The sequence below is a fragment of the Octodon degus genome, unplaced genomic scaffold (genome assembly GCF_000260255.1).
Source record: "Octodon degus isolate 3935 unplaced genomic scaffold, OctDeg1.0 scaffold00070, whole genome shotgun sequence".
Classification (NCBI taxonomy): domain Eukaryota; kingdom Metazoa; phylum Chordata; class Mammalia; order Rodentia; family Octodontidae; genus Octodon; species Octodon degus.
The window spans coordinates 2,040,141-2,055,696 of NW_004524646.1; the positions used below are offsets into that span (position 1 = coordinate 2,040,141).

At 44.2% G+C, this 15,556-nt stretch overlaps 1 protein-coding gene across 3 annotated transcripts in view; it reads left to right on the forward strand.

The window, feature by feature from the left end:
- Positions 1 to 15,556, forward strand: part of Tdp1 (tyrosyl-DNA phosphodiesterase 1) — an 87,573-nt gene that overhangs the window by 28,699 nt on the left and 43,318 nt on the right. For all 3 annotated transcript variants that reach the window (XM_023719700.1, XM_004635130.2, XM_023719701.1), the window contains 4 exons: positions 2,443 to 2,628; positions 3,659 to 3,707; positions 6,036 to 6,102; positions 7,808 to 7,915. In XM_023719700.1, coding sequence (XP_023575468.1) covers positions 2,443 to 2,628; positions 3,659 to 3,707; positions 6,036 to 6,102; positions 7,808 to 7,915 — 410 coding nt within the window. The remainder of the gene's footprint in view (positions 1 to 2,442; positions 2,629 to 3,658; positions 3,708 to 6,035; positions 6,103 to 7,807; positions 7,916 to 15,556) is intronic.

A 15,556-nucleotide genomic window follows, 5' to 3' on the forward strand; every position in this document is an offset into this window, starting at 1 on the left:
TTTTTTTTTTTTGGTATGAGAAATCAAACTCACAACCTCACACTTGCCAGGCAGTGTCCTTGACTCTATTCTTAAGTATCAAGACACATAAAACTCTACATATTGGGAGCTACTTCTCTGTGACATAACGAGGTATCTTTGGGATGGGACCGAAGACCAAACACAAATTTTACTTGTTTTATATGCACCTTAAGTGTATATAACAGTAACTTTATAGAGTATTTGTGGTACAGCTGCTTTGATTGTGACTTTTCATTTGAAGGTAAATGTCATTTCTCACTGCCACATCATCTTTCTGCTCAAAAATTTCAGGTTTTGGAGCATTATGAACTTCAGATTTTTGCATTTGAGATGATCCACCTGTATATTATGTAAAAATCTCCTTAATAAAGAAATATTTTCAATGGTTTTTAAAATAAGACCATTTTTATGGCTTGACCTAGACAAAGGATAGTTCCCACTGGTGCTGTGCATGTTTTAGGGGCAAATCTGGTTCCAATCCTGAACTGTTATATACAAGCCTCATGACCTTTATGAAAAGGGTGTATTAATCGGAACTCTGTCTCTCACGCTTGTTGCCATGGAGGTAGGGTTCCAGACAGCCTTCTGGTTTCTTGAGTGAAATGATTATGGCATGGAATGATAAGAAAAAGCAGCACTGTTAATCAACTGACCGAATGCACAGAGTGAGAGGGCACACACCAGTGGAAAACAAAGCGGCACAAGTTACAAATTTAAAATGTTGCACAAGGTCTAGGGCATCTCCCATTGGATCTTCCAGAACATGATTGACAGGATACTGAGTCAAGTCAACTGTCTACTGTGAATTACTTCCCATAATGCACTCAGTTATAATTGGATGCATGCGATGCAGTAAGAGAACCTTCAGTGAGCTCCAGGTCAAGAAAGATTACTGAAGGTCATGCAGGTGAATCAGCTATGTGTGCTTCCTGATTTGGGACTTTGGAGCTTGCCAAGGCAGGCCTACGGGTCTTTTTTTTTTTTTTCCCCCATCTCTGCCTTTTGGCAGTAGGGCTTAGAAAAACAATGAGCAGAAGGACTAGCAAGATAGCTCAGTAGAAGCCTGCTTAGGCAAGCCCAGGGCCCAGGGTTCAATCCCCAGTACCACATGTGCACCAGCTACAGCCACAGTCCCGCCCCGGGGTACACTGAGCCAGAGACAGAGTCCATGTGTGGTGGCACACACCTGTAATCCCAGCACTAGGGAGGCTGAAAACAGGATGATCACTGAGTCCCAGTTGCATAGTGAGACCCCGTACCAAATACATAAAAAAATAAAAAATAAACAGTGAGCAGGTTGGCCCTGGAGTGTTGTTCAGGTTCAGGTGTGTGGAGAGGAGTGGTCCTAGAGCCCAAATTGTACTACCTGTGTTAGAATTGTATAGAAGTTAAATGAAACCCTGAAGGCTAGGCACATGGTAAGCATTCTTTAAGGGTGAGGGGTTGTGGGCTAATGGCTTAGATAAGCCAAGCAATAGCAAATACGTGTGACCCCAGTCTGACAGAGATTTCGGACCGCCTTTCACACACCGTGACAGCTCGTTTGAATCACAGCTCCTTTCTAGAAGGGCAAGCAGGTGCTCTCCTTGCGCTCAAGTGCAGCACAGCATAGCACAGGACTTGGTCCAAGATGGTGCAACTGCGTGGGGTTGAGCCTCACAGCAGAAGCTGGCTCTGGTAGTTAGCAGCTCAGTCCTATTTCCTACCCTAGGCTGGAAAAGGGTGAAGCTGAGAACATTGGGCTTTTCGGGGTGTGTGTAACTGTTAATACCCAAGCTGTGTTGAAAACAATGCATGTTAAATAAACAAGTATCAGTCAGCATACGAGCTCCACTGGGGCAGGAGCCTGGCTTACTGTATTCGTCATGCCATCTGCAGACTCTAGGTAAGCACTCAGTGCATATTTAAGGGGATAAAACTGCCAGGTATTTTCTGAACTGTTTCTGCATCTCTGTGATTGACGAATCAGCCCGCCTGCCCAGCTGTTTGCCATGCCCTAACCTCATGCCTCAGTTTCTCTTAACAGTTCTACTAAAATGAATCATTTTAGATAGTTTTGATCCTTTAGTTTCCTTTTAGTGAAAATCAAAAGAATTTGGAAAAAAAAGTGTCTCTGCCCACTATGTTAAAAAAAATACGTATTTTGAGTACTTAAAAAATATTTTCAGGGCCAGGGAGATGGCTCAGTAGAATAAGCGCTTCCCTGGCAAGTGCAAGGGCCTGAGTTCAATTCCTGGTTCTGCAAAAAAAAAAAGGTTCTTAAAAAGATATTTTCAGAAGGACAAAAATGTGAGTGTGAAATTCATTGCTGATATTTATGAATTAAGCTTTCTCAGAGCAGAAATCTTTATTTTTAGATATGGTGGCATATCTGTTCATGGTATTTGAATGACTGTAGCAATCATTTTTATTCTTTGGTAGCTTCTGCGAGAACATTGTGCGCCTCTGCCTGTGGCCGAATGCTGGCCCCTTGTGGGTCAGTTTTCAAGTATTGGCTCTTTGGGAGCTGATGAATCCAAATGGTTATGTTCTGAGTTCAAAGAGAGCTTGCTGACAGGGGGACCAGAAAGCAAGCTTGCAGGGAAAAGCTCTGCTCCTCTGCACTTGGTGAGTTTTCTTCTTGTTTGGGGGTGGGGGTTGAGATTGCCTCTTGCTACGTAGCTCAGCCAGGCCTTGACTTCGCTGTGGAGCCCAGGCTGTGAACTTAGGGCAGTCCTCCCGCTTCTGCCTCCAGAACACTGGGGTTACAGACATGCACCCCAAGCCCAGCTAGTTTTCCCCTTCTTGAGTTAATTTACTTTTGTTCTCTAGGCCAGGAGAAGTAAGAATCAATTCCTCTTGTAATAAAGAGTTGCTCGATTCTGTCATTTGGGGCAAGGGGATGTGGAAAGAACAGTATGTTGTTACCATTTGCAGTTGCCTAGCCTTAACGTGGTCCAGTGCAGAGCTTGCTGGCTTTAATTAGGAGCTGCACTTTAGTCACAGAGTAGCCTGGCATTCTTTTTTCAGGCTGTCAAGCCAAGGAAAAAATATTTGGTGTAACATTGCCAATGGAACTATAAGCACTATTAATTACTTAGAGCTCTGCGAATTAATAATTAATTTCACATTGATGTTAATTCGAGATTTCAGAAAAAATATTCAAATCAGTGTACTATTTCATCAAATAGATAAATATACATCCTGTAGTTTTGTCATTAGAAGTTCATTTTTTTTCCCATAAGCTGGGAACTTTTTTAAATTTTAAAGCATATCTTCTAAGTTTTTTAACTAAGCATTTTTATGCTTTTACTTGGATATTTATAGCATCCTTGTGTATAGTTGTCAAAGAGAGATGATGAGGATGTCTTACAATAGATGAATGAATAAATAAAATACAGTATATTCATCCGATAGAATGTTAGTCACTGATAAAAACAAACATAAGTACATATTACTAAATAAAATAAGCCCATCTGTAAGGGCAACATGAAGTGTAACAATTCAACTATATGACACTGAAAAAGGCAAAATAATGGTGACATTGAAAGGGTAGTTCATTCTTGAGACTTCCATTTTTGTAAAAGTTGGCCATCCTTTCTTTTTTCAACATAGTACATTATAAATTTTATTGTTTTTCTCTTTTCCTCATTTTTAGGTCTACCCTTCTGTGGAAAATGTGCGGACCAGCTTAGAAGGATATCCCGGTAATTGCTGGGGAAGCAATCTCACTTGCAGTTTTTGTGTTGATTCCACAAATTCCCTGGTAGAATTTTTACCAGTATTAAAACTGGGCTAGAAAGCATTGATTAGAAATGTTGAGATGGCTTTCTCTTCGTTGGACAGGGAACTACCATGAAAGTGGGTAGTGCTGAACCCCACTGTGTTCTGAAGGTGTTAACCACTGTTAGGTCACTAGAGTAGGACAATCTTCACGGTAACCCAGCGCACACTTATCCTCACTTTTACCAGTAAGGTGTCCAATAGGCAGTTGTCCAAACGAAAAGTTCAGATAAAATCATCTTCCCCTAGGACTTGAAGCCTTCCTGCACGTGTCTAATATACCTTTAAATCCTTGAAATTTGAATACCTGATACAGGTATAGTTAAGTTCTGGAATGTATGAATAATATTACCTTTGGTGTAACTTAGTTATGTGTGCACTCTTTGAAGGGCTTTCTCTGAGAATACCTTAGCAGTACCTTGTAAACATTGACCAGCCCTGTTCTCCATGTCCATGATCCCAGCGGTAGTGCTAAACTTTTATGTGGACTTCACAGCACTGTTTATAGTGCAGCCGGGAAGTATCAGGCAAAAACCCGGGAGCATCTGCCTCTGAAGAAAGCGAAGTCTAATTGATGTTCACTGATGGCTAAAAGGAGAAGTCACCGAATTAAGACTAATTTAGTCCATTTATTGCTATCAAAGTAGATGTGACCCTGCCAGGAAAAGAGTCTCAAAATTCAGAATGTATTAGCCCATTTGCTGCTGCTTAATGGCAGCACTAAAATTGTTTCCCTGTGATTCAGGGACGTGATGGTTTTTCTTTTGTCAGCTTGCTGTACCTCTAACAGGCTGGACCCACTCAGAGTGTACTTCCTAATGAGGAAGTGCCTGGTCTTTTCAATAAAACTATTTTATAACTGGCTCTACGTGGAGAACATTTTTAGTTATTTTCAGTAGGAGTCAGAACATGCCCTGTTCTGTGTCGGAGTCACTTAAAGCCCTCACTGGTTACAGATTACTATGGCGAAGGTTCAGTGTGTGTTTGGAAAGCTACTGAGGAATCTATAGTATAGTCTTTGTCCTTTTCAGGGATGAACCAAAATTGGCTTCTAGTTGTGTAGGAGTTGCTTCAATCTCTTAGAATTCCTATTTACTGAACATGTTAGTTGATTTCCCAGACCTTCTCACCTGTGAGTGGCTGTCAACTGGCACAGAGCCTGTTTGCAATAGAGAAGCAGGAAAGTGAAGCAAGCAGGAGATCCGGGTTTTCATTGTAGGCAGCCTCCCTGAGAGCTCTGGTCGTGAGCAAACACCAGCCCTCCTGCCTGCCACAAGACAGTAGGACAGGCTTTATCCTTTTCTAGCACTTGAAATCAGTGTAATTTAGCTTATGGCCGCTGAATTATTTTTTAAAATGCCTCTTTTTTTTTTAGCTAATGAACATTTTAAATATTAATTTCTTTTTTCTTTTGTTTGCTTTTTGGATGTTAGTAAGGATCTAGAGTCTACAAGGTCTCATTACATAGATCAGACTCATAGTGATTCTCCTGTTTTCAGCCTCCCCAGAGCTGGGATTACAGGCATGCACCACTATGCCCAGTCTCAGTCACCTGCTCAGTGGCGCCCCGGGGGCTGGGCTGGCAAGGCATGCCATATTTAAATATTTCTTATTCTCAAGAAAGGAAACCCCATTAAGAGAAGGTACCTGAGCCAAGGAGATAGCTCAGCAGTCCAGGTGCCTGCCTGGCAAGCGCAAGGACCTGGGTTAAAAATCCCTGGCATCACATGCAGTGCTGCTGTGCTGGTCACTAACATTGGCCATGGTGGCGCACACCTGCATCCCAGCACTGGTGAGGCTGAGACAGGAGGATTACTCCAGGTCCGAGCTGCATAGCAAGACCCTGTACCAAATAAATAGATAATTTTTTTTAAAAAAGAGAGTGTACCTAACACAAGAATAGACTTTGTTTTTTGGTGTTTTTTTTTTAATTTGTTTTGGAGTTTTTTTAGCGGAACTAGGGATTGAACTCAGGCCCTTGCGCTTGCCAGGCAAGTGCTTATTCTACTGAGCCATCTCCCCAACCCCACAAACAGACTTTCTTGCAAGTCAGTAACCCATAACATGAAATAATGGAAGTAGTTGCTTTTCATTTACTTTTTCACCCTTTTTTTTTTTTGGACCGGGGATTGAACTTAGGTCCTGGTGCTTGTCAGGAGGGTGTTTCTTACTGTTTATTATAAATTTTCTTAATGAGAAAGCTTCTAATGTTTCATTATTTTTATTTATTTATTTTATTTTTCTTTTAAAAGCTGGGGGCTCTCTTCCCTACAGCATCCAGACAGCCGAGAAACAGAACTGGCTCCATTCCTACTTCCAGTAAGTGATTGGCTTAGAATGCCGCTATTACTTCTTTAGAAAAAAGACTGTTATTTATGTCAATCTGTTTTTTAAAAAAGAACCTTATATAATATAGCTGTATCCTTTCATCTACATATGTTAGTGATAGAAATAATTTAAAACAAGGTTTGGAAATGTTTTTGGAGTAGGTTTTTAATACCAAGAGTAAAATTTATCTCCATAAGGTTTCTATTTAAATATTGGCGTGCAAAGAAAAAGATAAATAAAAGATCACAGCGGATGGTTTTAGTTCTCAGCAGTACCATTTCAGTTCGCTTTTCTGAAACACAGACTGTGATTCTTCAACCTGTGATGACACGATGAGGGGCAGTGCACTTGCTGAAGACAGAGCCATGTCACTGTCCCCGGGACAGGACAGGGTTTGGTGCTCAGACTTCAGTAAATGTTAGATAAGGGGAAGGTGGAGGAATAGACCAGTCTCGCCCCTGCCGGCCTCAGTGGATAGCCCTTGTGCCGGGGAGCCGGACAGAGGCAGGTCTGCATTTCAGGGTGTCCCGCGGAAGCCCGTCCCTGGTGCTTTGTGGTCCCTGGTGCTGCCGTTCAGTGTCACGTGACCGAATTCACTTGATGGGAGCGAGTGGTGGACCTGCCTGATCCTGATTCTGTTGTTCTGAGCCAGCAGTTACGCTGAAGGAGCATCCTCTCCCAGGCATCAGAAGAGAGCAGGAGCATAGGGATGGAGCCCTTAACACGTGTGAGGCCCTGGGTTCTGTCCTCAGTGTAGCAGGCAACAAAGTAAAAACTTGTGTTAGTACATGTTTACAGTACATCGTGACTGCGTCCATTTGGGGAGCTGGTGCCTGCACACAACACATCTTACTTCCTTTTACACCTCCTTGCCACTTCTTAGATTTCTTGGTCCCCTTCCCATCTGCAAAGGTTCTGTCTCCTGGAGTAGAGAAAGGCATAATTAAGAATCACTTTCATCCCCCTTTATACCCATAGAACCTTTATTTTACATCATTGGAAACTTACAAAACTAAAACTAAAGCCCTCCTCCATTGTCCCTTTGCTTTTCAGCGCTCACCTGTGATTTTTGCCCTCTCTATTCGTTTCATTCAACAAGCTCTTGCAGAGTCTGTGCTAATAAGTGCATTTCGAGGCCGTGACATGTACCGTAAGAGCCCACAGCTCAGCAGCAGGCACATGCACACATGGGGGTAAAAGCAGCACGAAGTGTATATGCACAAGTGTGTGTTTGTGGGGGAAAAGACCAGAGGGTGTGGCACTTTGTGAGTGGTAATAAATTTTGTACATATTTGCCTTCTAAAATGAACATGTTATTCTGTTAAACAGTCTAATAAATGATCGTAGGTCACAACCATGTCCCTACTGTTTTTTGTAAGTTTGCCTTTTCATTTTTTTTTTCTTACAATACTGTAAACTGAATCCAGGGGCTTCTCGCTTAGCTCCATCCCCAGCCCAGCCTTTATATTTTGAGATATCTCACTAAGTTGCTGACTTGCCCAGGCTGGGCTTTGACCTTCAGTCCTCCTGCTTCAGCCTCCCAGAGTGCTAGGGTTGCAGGCATTTGCCAACATGTCTAGCTATACTGCTCTTTACATTACAGTATTTTGCTTTTCATGCAGTTCTCTAATTATTAGGATTGTAACTGATTTGTATGATCCTTCTAACCAGTGACTTCTGTCCCTCCTGTCACTAGCAAGTGGTCAGCTGAGACATCTGGCCGCAGCAATGCCATGCCACACATCAAGACTTACATGAGGCCCTCTCCAGACTTCAGCAGACTTGCCTGGTTCCTTGTCACAAGGTAGATGGTTTCTGTATTCTTGACGGGAGGAATTTTTAACATGTGTTACAACCCCCTGCTCTGAATTTTGAATAGACTTCTAAAAAGTAGTTTGTGACTTGACTTTTGTAGATTCTCAGCCTGTTTGTGTCAATGTGAGCCTCATCCAAAGGAGGCCCATGACGAACACCTGAGGAAAGTGTGCCTGGTTTTTCTCATATGTCTAGATGTTGATAAGATTTGTGCAAACTTAGCATTTACTTTTGTTGCTTCACATTTTAACCAACAGCATGTTGACTTTTTAAAATTTATTTATTAATGTATTTGGTACAGGGTCTCACTACACAGCTCACACTCCTAGTGAAAATGAACTTAGGGCAGGGTCTACAGGGTGTACATGGTCTCACTACTCAGATAGGACTGGTAGTGATCCTCCTGCTTTCAGCCTCCCCAGTGCTAGGATTACAGGCACGTGCCACCACGCCCAGGTTTCTGGGCAGCACAGTGCGCCTGGGTTGGGGCGGGCACAGCACATGGTGCCGGGGTCTAACCCCAATCCCTTTGCTTGCCTACGCTGGCACTTAGTCTGCTGAGCTATCTCACCAGCCCTGCATACTAGCATTTAGAATAAATAAAAAAGACAAATGAAAGACAATTCCTGTTTTTTCCTTTTTTAGTTTCTCCTTAGGTAGAGCAATCAAATCTCTTGAGTCCTTTTTAAGAACACCTTTGTTAAGAAACACTTTGCATATCAGATTTACCCATTTAAAGAGCACAATTTAATACTTTAGTACATTGACAGAGTTGTATGCAATCAGCACCAGCATTTAACTTTATTTTGGTTTTTTGAGACAAGGTCTCGCTGTGTAGCGCAGGCTGGCCTTGAACTCTCAGTGATCCTTCTACCTCAGACTCCCGAGTGCAGATATTACAGGCGGACACCATCCTGCCTGGCACCATCATTTAACATTAGAATATTTCCATCTTCCCTGTAAGAAACCCCTTACCCACCATCATCTTTGTGTCTCTTTTTACAAAAACATAAATAGGTTTTTCTTTGAACCTTAGTTCCTAATTCCTAGTCTGAACTCAACCCCTGAGTATCTCTCCATGCTTTAGTAACATAACCGAGGCCGGGCATGGTGGCTCATACCTGTAATCCTAGCACTCGGGAGGGTAGCCTTGAACTCACTATATAGCCCAGACTGGACTTGAACTCACAGCTGTCCTCCTGCCTCACCTCCAGAGTGCTGGGATTACAGGCATGCACCACCACACCTGGCGGAAACTTTTGCTTTTAAAGAGAGCAGCTTCCTGCATGTGAGGGCCTGAACAATAGGTTCCCTGGATAGGGAAGTCATTGCCTGAAGCAGAGAGATACAAAATACCAGAGCAGTTATTATAAATGTTGCTAAAGTGATGAGAAGTTACGTATTAATGCCAATGCTGCCCGGCCTTCTACTAAGGTAACCAATAAAAATCTGAGAATCCTGAACAGTCACGCCACATTTTAGTGTCCGCTCAACTGTCTTTTCAGTAATTGTCTTCTTAAACCAAATTACTAAATTCTAAGTAAAAGGAAAACAAATTAATTAAAAAACTGGCTTTTAAGCTAGTCTGTATGTGGCCTTCACTGATTATATACTCTGGTAAGTTAACAGAACGAGGTGAGATAACCTGCCTGCTTCCATCCCTAAATGCCCTGGGCACATTTTCTGAGTAGTAAACTGTCACAAGCCCCTGACTCTGTTGTTTGCTTCTTGTCAAAACTTTAAATGATGGTTTTCCTCAATCAGGTATGACAGCTTTTTCTAAGTTAGGATGTTTCTCCTGTGTTTATAGTAATCCAGGCTCTTGCTGAAACTATTCACTTGCATAAATGTTGAGTTGAATTTGAAGACTACATTTCCAACTTTAAAAATTCTCTCACCTATTAACTTAGCAGTCTAGTTTTTCCCCACATACAGTAAAAACAATATAGAAAAATACCAATTATTTAGTAAAAACCGTCTTATCTAGCACCCTGTTTTTTTCCTACTAGGAATCCTGGAGCCCAAAGATACTAAATAAAATATCTCAGACTATATTCACACAGAGGTGACTGCAAAGTTTTGTTTTTGTTTAGGGCATGAAGTTCACCTTTTCTCCCAGGTGTAAGAGGGTATTTAAGTTCTTTATTTGAGTTCTCAGTGTTGGTCTCGGGAGTTCGGTAAAGACAGAAGGTCTGGTGCTGGGGTTCTGAAGATAAAGAGCAGAGCTTATTTGGAAGGGCCAGCAGTTCTCTTAAACTTTGTACTGTCCAAGATTTTCTAGAGAAACAACAATAAAGTGTGTGTGTTGGGCTGGCAAGATAGCTCAGCAGACTAAAGTGCCTGCTTAGGCAAGTGCAGAGACTGCAGTTTGATCCCTAGCACCACATGCCATGCCAGGCCCACCCCTAGGGCGGGCTGAGCCAGCCAGACTCCAGGCATAGTGGCGCACACCTATAATTCCAACACTGGGGAGGCAAAAGCCGGAGGATCACCATGAGTCAGAGCTACATAGTGAGACCCTGTAAAACCAAATACAAAAAAAAAGTGTATGTGCATGCATGTGTGCACGTGCACACCCATGTGTGCGTCCTCTTGGAGAGGGGCCATTTTTATTTTAAGGATCTGACTCATGTTATTGTGAGGACTGCCCAGTCCAAACTCCACAGAGTTCCATATCTTGGATGTGTTAGAAGCCTGGACATGTTGGTAAGGGTTGATGCTGCAATCTTGGGTCTCTTTCTCCAGTATTTGAGAGACTGGGTGTGGTGGTGCACGCCTGTAATCCCAGCTCTTAGGAGGTTATAAACAGGCGGATCACTACTAGTCTGATCTAGTAGTGAGAGCGTGAACACCCTGTAGACCCTTTCCTTAAAAAAAAAAAAATCCAGTATTTGAAAATTTGGATGTAATGTATTTAGAGATTGTTTTCCCTCAAACTAGAGTAAAAAAATAAAATGAATACAATTCACAGAAATTGCATTAATATGATTAAGGTTCTCAATGGAAACAGATTACACTAGCAGTGTGAATAATCCTTTTCTAAAGGCAATGTTGCTGTAGTCCAGTTTAGGGGCAGTTGGGGCTTGGCCCTGGGGACACAAACAATGAGAAGGCATGACACTTAGCCTGGCTGTGACCCTGTGTGGGGACTGTATGGAAAGCCCTGCTAGAGATGGATTCCTTGTTAGGGCAGGGGCATGTGGGCGAGAGATGAGCCAAAGCTGAATAAGCAGGAGGTGTGAGCGGCGCAGCTGGAAGGTACCAAGGACCAAACCTGGCGCACTCGGGATCCAGGCAGAGGGGTTAACAGGACAAAGGTGGCATGGTGGGGCAGGGGCAGTGCATGACATTTTCAAGGGAAAGCTGAGTGACTGTGCAGCTAGATTTTTTTTTTTTTTTAAAGAGTGATTCAGATAGATTCAGAATGGGTATTGTAGTTGTGGTTGTGGTTATTGTTGTTTTGCAGTGCTTGGGATCAAACTCAAGACCTTGCACTTGCCAGGCAGGCACTTTTGCTGCTGAGCTATCTTCCCGGCCCTAGAATGAATTTTCTAAAACAAGAGGACGTGTGTTCTTACAATTAAGGGGAAAAGCACCCATTGTCAATTTGTCCTTGGAGGCCTGGTGGTTGTTTTACGCTATGTGAATGCCTGCTTTCGTGTTAACTGGCTGCTGCTAAATTAAATTCATTATAACTTGAAAGTTCATTTCTTTGATGAACTTGAAATTTGTCAGTATAGAGTTGCAGCTTCTAATTTCATTCTGGAATAACTATAAGTTACCTACATGCCAAAGGGTTTTTGTTTTGTTTTGTTTTGTTTTTAATTTTTTTTTTTTATTTTTCAACAAATAATACACTGCATATATTCTTCTTAGTGGTTAATTGCTGTACAAGATGCGGACTTGTGATCCTACCAAAGGGTTTAAAGAATAATTTCAGCAGCATTCATTGGGTGATTGAGATTTCCAGGCACTATCCTAAGTGTTTTAGGCGAGTTCCATCATTCCGTTCTCACAGCAGCTTTGCAAGGACTCAGGGGCACAGAGCAAGACATCGTCCCCCAGGTGGTTCTGGGGGAACCCAGAAGTGACCGAGGCTTGGGCTCCCGAGCTGGCCCTTCTCATCTCTTTGGTCCTTGCCCTCTGGTTAAAAGAGAGTGGCAGCATGCCTGCTTCCTACAAAGATCAGTCAGCTAAGCCAGAAAAAACTGTGCTGCATGTACTTTGTTGTATAAAAAAGGAAAGCAATGCACAGAGAATTCCATCATCATTAAAGGATTCCTAAGAACCGTAAATAACTCAGAAAAACCTGGACTGTGTTCTTTCAGTCCTTCCATGCAGGAGAAATAGACCCCAAATATAAGTGGTATCTGCCGATAAGTAAATCCTTTGGCCTTTTTTTGTTGTTGTTGTTGTTGTTGTTTTGTTTTTTGGGGAGGTCTGATTTTTTGGTCACCTAATCTCAAAGCCAGAACATTCCCAACCTGAGCTCACCTTGTATATAATTCTTTTCCTGTAGCATCGTTCCTTGCCCCATGGCACCTGCCCTTTCTCCTCACAGGCTCAGAACCCAGCCCCCCCTTCCGCTTTCCTTCCGTAGAACATTCTGCATGCACAGCATGCTCTGAGTTTTTCCTGTGGGTGCTAAGCATGTGGGAGAACAGTGGGAAGATGTGGACATTGCCTTTGGGATGCTCCCAGCCTCAGACATGAAAAGCCAGATAAAGATGATTGCAATTGTGAAAGATCACGTCTGTACGTGAGAAGGGCACGCGGGTGCTTTGGGGGTGGCTATGCAAACTTTGAAGTGCTTCAAACTGAATCCCAGCAATTGCCAGGTCCAAAACTTACCTCTTGGGCTTCAGAAATGGTCTCCTGTAGGTGCCCATTACCATTCATCTTTCTGAAACAGATTTTCCTCATTTTGCAGTGTTCAGAACCCCCACATGCTAAAGCCTGTAAACTTCAGATTCTTGAGTTCGGCATTCAGACCCTAGCCACGCCACTTCCATATTCTTACCAGGAGTTCCCTAAGTGAACTTCCAGGAGCAGCCAGGCTGGCCTCCTCCATCCCTGAAGGCATCCTCCCAGCAGCCCATGTTGTTTCCACTCCTAAGCCCTTCATCCTTTCTCTCTGCTTCCAAGAGCCATGCTCAGCATCCCCTCTTCCCAGAGCCTCTTTCAGCCTCAGCTGGTCCTCCTCCGCCAAGGTCCGCAGAGTGAGTGTAGCCCCTCCACAACCAAGGGATGTGGAGCTGTGTCTCGCTACTACGTCTGATCTTGTGGAGGAAAGTGAACATGGGCTTTGGTCTTTTCACACAGTAGTGGGCGAGGTGAGCATGTCTACCCTCCAGTGGTGTTTTGTCTTGAACAGGTCCCTTCTCTTAGCCTCCAACTTCTCATTTGCACAGCAGCTGTGAGGAGGTCGGGTGCCGAGCTTGGAGACCGGACTGTGAACTAGTAGAAGTCCCCATGATTATAAGCTCGGCATGAGGAATCACTCTGATAGAGCATAAAGAAAGCTGGAGGTAGAGAAATAAAACCTCAGCACGAAGTGACTTGCGATGGTCTCGTGGAACCACTGCCTACTAGCAACTCTAGCCGTACATTGCCTCTCCAGACACTGCTCCGCTGCCCGCTGATCTTGCTGTGCTTTGAGTGTGTCCCCCAGGTTCAGTTGTTGAAACTTAATCCCCAAAGAACAGTATTCAGAGGTGGGCCTGGAAGAGGTGTTCTGGGTTAATGCTATAACAGGTGTGTTAGTTGTCATCGAGTGAGTTCTTCATGAAAGGATGGTTCTGACCCCCTTTGTTCTCCTCCCTGTCCCAGGCATTGTGCTTTAGTAGCATAGAATGGGCTAGCACGCGTCTCTTCTCTGCCCCAGGTCCTACTTTCTGCTTGTTTATGTGCTCTTCTGCCCGGTGTACCTCTCCTCTCCAGAGCCTACTTGTGTTTTCTTAGAAGCCCAGCTTAAAGCACACAGCTTTAGGCGCGTTCTCTTTGTAGTCATGATGCCCTTGCTTTGAAGTGCTGTAAGAACACCAGCCTGCTTAGTCCATACACCAGTGTTGCGTGCTTGCGCCCTCTCCAGTGTTCTACCTTCCCCCCCATCACCACCTTCACTAACCCATATGAACTCATGCAGATGAGGGACCAAGTCTGCTTTAGCACTTCCTAGCACTCACCGTGCTGTCTCCTGAATGCCACTGACACAGTGGGCAGAGAGCACACGCGGGTGATGAAACACAGCCTGCATGTTTTCATCCACGAAGTCTACTGACCCCTGGATGCCTCTCTGATACAAGAGGCCATAAATAAAGATTAAAAGGAGCATGGTTGCTGTTGTACTCAAGGGCACTAGTGGTGCCCTGTAAAGCTCAAGACACCGTGTGACATCACATACTAAGAGGATGAATGAAATACCCATCGGGGGTAGAGAGCAGATGCTTAATTGGCCTTCCCTGTGTCAGGCACAGTCTGTACCATGGCGCCCAGAGAAGAAAGCCAGATAACACGCAATCAGTCGTGAAGAGACTGGCTAAGGGATGTGCTAGAGCGGGTCTGCCGGGGTCAGAGGCAGCCGTATGAGGGGATGTTGAGGCAGAGGCTGAGGGCTTGGAAGGTAGTGTGCTAGGCAGAGGGAACCGCAGGAGATGCCCTCGGTTAGGGTGTGTGTGGAGCTGGGGTGCTCATGGGCAGCAGAGTGGAGCCTGGCTACTGAGGGCCTTGCGGGACTCACACTGTGTGCTTAGGTCTCAGAGGAAGCTCGTGCTGCTGAATGGCAGTGGCTCATGAGATGAGGGGCCTATGGAGCCCCATCAGGAAGCATAGACAGACCATGTTAGTGGGAATGAGCTGCAGGCTGTGCAGGGGTGGGGTGGAGATTGTCTGGAACAAACCCCCAACACCCCTCTCTCAAGGGACCTCGGCAGGGATGGTAGGAAGAGCATGGGTTCAGAGTCAGGCAAACCTGAGTCCAAATTTCAACTTGGCCTCTTATGTTTTGTAAAGCAATAAACATCGCAAACTCCCCAGTGTCCTGAAATGTGAAAGCAGGATGTGAAAGTACGCTGGAAATTTTGCTGAGGGGTTTGAAATCCATGACACAGAGCTGTTACCAGCAGGCAGAGGGGAGTGACCCATGCCTTCTTACCAAAGGAAGCTTAACTGAATAGGGACCACAACTTGTAGGCAGGGTTACCTCAGGTACACTGAATATTGCATTGTGAGAGCATGAAGAACCTCATGCAGGTAGTAACACTTCATAATATGCAGAGGTGATGAGGACTGTTGTCACCTCATAACCTGTTGTCACACCCTGGGGCAGTTCCCTGTCTCCCTCCAGGGCCTGAGAAATCTAGACTGGCAGGCCAGGGCTAGCGTATGGGGAGATCATTCCTGCTGTGCTAGAGTAAAAGGGCCAGGAGAAAGACTGGCCATCAGGGAGCAGCCACCATGTGGCACACAGTTCTGTGTCTGTACTTGTGTGGCTCATTACATCACAGGGTGACTGTGAGGTGGCCTTGTCCTAGATGAGGAATAAGGCTGCAGAGCTGAGGCAGCTCTGTTCATTATTCAGCTAATAGGCATCATAGCTGTGTAGCAGAAATAGAGAAATAACAGTGAACTT